At 44.3% G+C, this 6,000-nt stretch overlaps 1 protein-coding gene across 2 annotated transcripts in view; it reads right to left on the bottom strand.

Moving 5' to 3' along the window:
• Positions 1–445: 445 nt before the first annotated feature.
• Positions 446–6,000, bottom strand: part of LOC119477063 (leucine-rich repeat and fibronectin type-III domain-containing protein 2-like) — a 163,494-nt gene continuing 157,939 nt past the window's right edge. For both annotated transcript variants that reach the window (XM_037750904.1, XM_037750905.1), the window contains one exon: positions 446–2,929. In XM_037750904.1, coding sequence (XP_037606832.1) covers positions 1,960–2,929 — 970 coding nt within the window. In that variant the 3' untranslated portion in view covers positions 446–1,959. The remainder of the gene's footprint in view (positions 2,930–6,000) is intronic.

Genomic DNA, 6,000 nt, shown 5'->3' with positions numbered 1-6,000 from the left:
TGGATCAGACAACACGGGCCAGCCTTCGCTCCCCACGTGCATCAATGAGCCTCGGGTCTGACCCTGGCACCGGTTCACCGGTTCTCCTTCCTTGGACCACTTTTGGTAGGTCCTGACCACTGCAGACCGGGAACATCCCACAAGAGCTGCAGTTCTGGAGATGCTCTGACCCGGTCGTCTAGCCTGCACTATCTGGCCCTCGTCAAAGTCACTCACATTCTTACGCTGGCCCATTTTTTCTGCTTCCAACACAAAGTTCAAAGTTCAAAATGTTCACTTGCTGTCTAATATATCCCCCCCACTGCCAGGTGCCATGGTAACCAGATAATCCATATTATTCACTTCACCTGTTAGTGGTGTGAATGTTATGGCTGATCAGTGTATACTGTTTCATATAACCCAGCTGCTGATAGAGGTTAGATAGATAGAGGAAACATCACACAGCTGTCTCAGGAGATGTTTAGTTTTATCTTAGTAGCAAAAACAACAAATTTGACCACACAAACATCTGTTCCAGCTCCAGGTAAGATGTGACACAGCTGCTCCTCCCTCCTCATCTGTCACACATGTTCCAACTGGAGTATGGTACAAAATAATCCAATATATACTGTAGAGCCACTGTACACACGCAGTCATATCAGGAATATCACATAAAAAGGTCATTGAGACAACAGGTGAGAAATGACAGCATGGGTGTATACACTGGACTGAGCTGTCTCTGGGTCGGGTCGGCAGAAACATGCAACACCAGACGATAAAAACAAACAGCTTCCTGTTGTTTAACAGAAACCTTCTGGACAATGATCTTTGACTTATTAAACCCGGAGTAAACCTATATCTCCTCCAGATGGATTCTGGGACTTTCTGAAACCTTGGTAGGGAACTTGAGAGACTCAGTGACTGGTTCTGTATCTTCTAAAGATGCTGAACAATGAACAGAAGATAGTGTGTGAAGGGAAATTCTGCTTTTCAGGCCAACATTGCCCTGAATGTGTATATTTTCAGTGAATTGTGGGCCATTAATATGTAACAAAACAGGGGTACATCTTTTAAAAAATAACTTTTGAATTAATAACAATAAAACCCATAAAAAAACATTGATTTTGCTTTTAGACCTAACGAATGTACACAAAATTAACAGGCCGAATAGTCTTGGAACATCCTTCCCATTGCACCACTTTTACGCTTCAACATTTTGGCATTTTTTGGAACAGTTAACGGAGTCTAGTCTTCTCATACAGTACAGCCATAGTTTAGGAGATAGTGGGTTTTATAATCTATGCAGTCACATAAAATCTGATGAATGAATCCTCAAATATATACTCTGTATATAAAGTATATTCACATACAGCTTTATCAATAAATCTTTTTCTTAAAATCTTCATGAATCAAAGCATCACATCTACGTATATATATATACTGTATATATATATATATACTGCACCATTCCATCAGAAGAGGTTAAACTACATCGTTACTACACCTAACACATGGTTAGGTAACTGACATGAGGATGAATTTACAGTAGAAGATTTGATATTGTAACCACTGGTCACGTCCTTCTCTTGTGTAAAAGGCAGAGACCAGTAATGGATCATTTGTGTTTGACCAGCAAAATAAAAAATATAAAACTTTAATTTCAATACATACTTTAAATGTATACAGTATAATAGCAGTCCATGGGCATGATCACATATTTCTATAGTAGTCATTTCCCTTCAGCTCTTAGTGGCCGACCGACCGTTTGAATCCATCTCTGAACAAAGAGTGAGGCAGAACTATTCAGAGGTCTCATTTCTAAAGTTTGTGATTGTCTCTGACAGTGAAGACCTGTCCCACCTGAGTCTGAGCAGTGGAGTGGAGGGGAGGAAGATGAGTGTGCTTCATGCAGGACGAAGGCTCTTAGACCAGCGGGTCCATGTGTGCAGTGTTTGACAGTGTGACGGTCCTCCATCTTTCCTAGACAGTACTCTCCATCACCCAGTCAGCGCTGTCTATTGTCCCCTTGCTCCCCCCCGTGTCCACCTCCTCCTCGCACTGCAGCAGCATGCCGTTCACAGACAGGCTCCTCTTAGTCCAGATACTGCTGGTCCTGCGTGATTTGTTGCACAGTTGAGCGGCCCCGGCGACCGTTATGTCTCCCATGTCGAAGGACTGGCTCCTCTTCGGCTTGGAGTCCAGAGGTAGCATGAGGAGCCGGCTGAGGCTGGAGTCCAGCGTCCGGCCCAGCAGCGGCTCCCTGTCTGTGTGGGGCTTCCCTGCTGCCGTGGCAGTGCTACCGGAGGCTCCCGGGTCACGGCCCTGTAACCCCCGCAGCTCCAGCAAAGTGAAAGCCCCGATCAGGTGGTCCAGGTTGGACCGGGGCTTGGAGGGAGCTGACCTCAAAATGTTGGCAAGTGTGCTGTTGGGGCTGTATGAGCCCCCCCCCATGGAGCCTGAGGATGAGGAAGAAGAGGTGAGGCTGCTTTGGAGGGAGCCACACTTGAACTCCACCACCTCGTCCTGCAGAGTCACTTTGGCCTTGACCTTTGGCTCCGGCTGAGGCTGAGACTGGGGCATAAAAAGTCCATTTGGCCCGAGTCTACCCCCATTGGTCTGAGAGTATGTGTCACTGACACTGGTCAGTTTGCCCATCGGGGGTTCAGTATCTGTAGCTTTGTAGCGCAGCATGAGGATGACGATGAACACGAGCAGCGTGGCTACGATGATGCCCCCCACCACCAGGATCATGGTGCCACCCAGCAGCTGGCTGGGCAGAGACTGGCACTGAGGGTAGTCGTCCTGGGTGAAGAAATGGGTGCAGCCCACGACGTTGGTGGCCGTGAGCGTGGTGGCGGAGTCGTCCCATGCGGCCAGCACACACAGATCGTAGCGGGTCCCCGAAACCAGATTCGTCACCAAGAAAGCTTTGCTGGAGGCCGGGATCATCCTGAACAAAGACAGGAGAAACAATGAATTACTGTATGAAGATAAAGAGGTCTTCCTCCTCTAATAACCTGGGCTGTTATCTCTCTTAAAGACACAGAGGCTGGCAGAGGGATGATACCTAACTGCTATAAATGATTGAGCCATCAGCATCTGAACAGGGTACATATGTCATTTCAGCACATGGAGACTTAACCAACATCTGCAGGAGGTCTACTCACTGTGCACTGTTTCATTATGGCAGAGCCAGGATTTCCATTTGCATTCCCTGGAGTTCCTCTCCACTGCTACAGTAAGTCTCTGCGGTTGCTACTTTAACAGACAGCCAACAGTAATTATCTTTATCTCTCAGAGCCATCTGTCTTGCTGCATTGAACCGAGGGTCCATTTGATATTTGAGCTCCAGAGTAGTGATAAATAAGTGAGTAGAAAACACAGGAAAGGCAAAGAAGACTGAAGAGTGAAGCACATTTTGCCTGGAGGTGCCTGAGGTGAGCTGCTCTGGTTCAGTTACACTCACACCTGCTGTTTACATGCTATTACTCATTCATGTCCAGACCCAGCTCTCCTTCAGGGATTCACATCAGTCATGAACCTGGCTCTGGGTAAAACCATGAATGGGACATGCACGTTATGTCAGAGTATTATGATGATAGGAATGTAGAGGGATGTTAGGCTGAGTAAATCATAATCTTATCTCTCTGGGAGAATTCTGCACATTTGTCAATTTTCCAGCTTTATATCTGAAAATCTACCTTGATTATAAATTGTTGATGATGTGGTGTCCCTTTCCTATTGGCTTATAATAGGGATCATTATGTCTATATTTTTTGAAACTAGGGCAGGGGCATATTAACCCACTTAGAGGCCCAGTGTAGCCCTATTGATCAGGTTAGAAAACACTAATATGGGTCATTTGGAAGGGGACATATCGTGCTCATATTCAGGTTCATCCTTGTATTTTGTGTTTCTACTAGAGCATGTTGACATGCTTTAATGTTTCTTCATCCTGTCTGTCTGACTCTACCTGTATTCACTATCTGTCTGAAACGCTCCGTTTTAGCGTCCGTCTCTTTAACAGTGTTGGACAAGCTACTGTAGTGAGCTAAGCTACCAGTTACTCTGCATAAAATGAAGCTTCACTACACTACTCCCGGTCTCCAGCAGTGGGCAGTGAGGTCACGTTAGAGAGGGGTGCTGTAGTTTGCTAATTCTTGACTTATTTGTGGTCTGATAAACAGTAAATTCATCAAATTCAGTGCCTCATATTGCTATTTTCCAAGCTACTGCAGCTGTCATATTTCACCTTGGATTCAGGATTTAATCAACAAACTAACTATGAACAGGTAAACGGGCTACACGGTCCAGAGTTCTGTCAATCTGCACTCGATTGCTCTTCCTTGACGACCGAATGTGTCTCAGTAAACAGAAATTGAATTACAAGAACTGAAGAACTCAGTGAGAACTCAATGTGGAAGTATAAAGAGTTGAACAGTTTCAGTGAGGATCAAATACAGTATCAGATAATATTACATTCAGTTTCAACTTTATTCAAATTTAGTTTCAAACTAATAAATTCAAATTATGCTATTCAGATTCAGTTTTTCAATGCAGTTATTCAAGTTAAACAATACAAATTCAAATGATGTGATTCAAATTCAGTTTGTAGCGACACATATAAACAGGCTTCCAACAGTAAGAAGTGATCCGCCGTCGTAGGACTGAAAACCCTGAAGGTTAAACCTGAAGTTACCTCGCTAACCACAAATCCTGCTTCGTAGTCATGGCAGGTGAGTTTTATTTTCTCCATGCACTCTAAACACAAGGTACATATATTGCCTGTTAGGAGGTTCTGTAACGTTACTGTCATGTCTTCAGATTAAAATACATTTCTAGCCAAAAGAAAGATGAAAAAAAGTAACTTATAAAACTGAGCCTGATTTCTTTCACCAGTTTTCACAGATGGAAATAAAGTAACTTAGAAAAATGATCTTAGCGAAACATTTTTTTCACCTGTTCTTAAGTCATGAACACAGGAGAGAATACAACTTAGGTCAGACTCAGAAAATGGATCATCACCTTTCAGGGCTTCTGTATTCATGTGATGTGAGCTGCCGGTTGGACCCTACGTCCGTTTGCTCATTGTGGTCAATTCATCTCCCATTCTTCACCAACAGGACGTTATCTGACATGCAACAAGGATCCTAGATGAGTCCAACCTCAGTGTTTGCCTTATCCCAATTAGTCATCACAGCTCAAACAAAAGAAGCTGCTTCCCAATAAAAAAAGTTCCACTTCTCCAACTTGTGCTACACTTCATTACACTATTATAATTGGCTGCCTGGGATGGGGAGAGACATTCTTTAGCCTAGTGGTGCTTCCGCTGTGCGCTGCTTGCTCCTGTGTCTGGGTCTAATTGATTTCAGGTTGTCTGCGTAGACTAATTCATTTTAATTCATAGGAATATAGCCCGAGTCCAGAGAAACGTATGGCCGTGCTTATCATGGGGAGATAAAAGTTTTTTCCTGCCCCTTCAGGCTGCAAAAGGCAATTTGTGGAGTGGTCTGCTTAGCTCCAGATGATGGCGTAAGGCCATAGCATTAGTCAGAGCGAGAGCAGGGGAGAAGGAGAGGAGCTCCTGGTTACGCTTATTTCAGCTTTGCACAAGATGTGTCAGTTACAGTTTGAATATTCTATTTTCTCAGTTCAAAGAAAGAGCTGACAAAACAAATAAATCACGACTCCTGTCCTCAACCACTGTTTCATGTTGGAAAGAATGAAGCATCATTCATTATCTCTACTGATCTAAAGGCCTACTCTCTGGACAGATGCGGACCAGGTCAGGCCAAATGGTCTCCTGCTCCATCGATTCAGCCTAAACGGGGTGCTGCTGGGAAATTTGATTATGCTTATATAAGCAAAATCCCTAATGGCTTCTCACTGGCTGCTCCTCACTCTCAGACTCTGACTGCAGCTGTGTTGTAGAGGATTAAATGGGCCGTGACATTGTTCTGTGTCTGTGCCTATACCCTGGAATATCTCCTGGTTGCAATAAAACATCCCCTCCATCCTCCA

This window comes from Sebastes umbrosus, chromosome 18 (assembly GCF_015220745.1).
Source record: "Sebastes umbrosus isolate fSebUmb1 chromosome 18, fSebUmb1.pri, whole genome shotgun sequence".
Classification (NCBI taxonomy): Eukaryota; Metazoa; Chordata; class Actinopteri; order Perciformes; family Sebastidae; genus Sebastes; species Sebastes umbrosus.
This window is presented reverse-complemented; position numbering and strand designations above follow the sequence as displayed.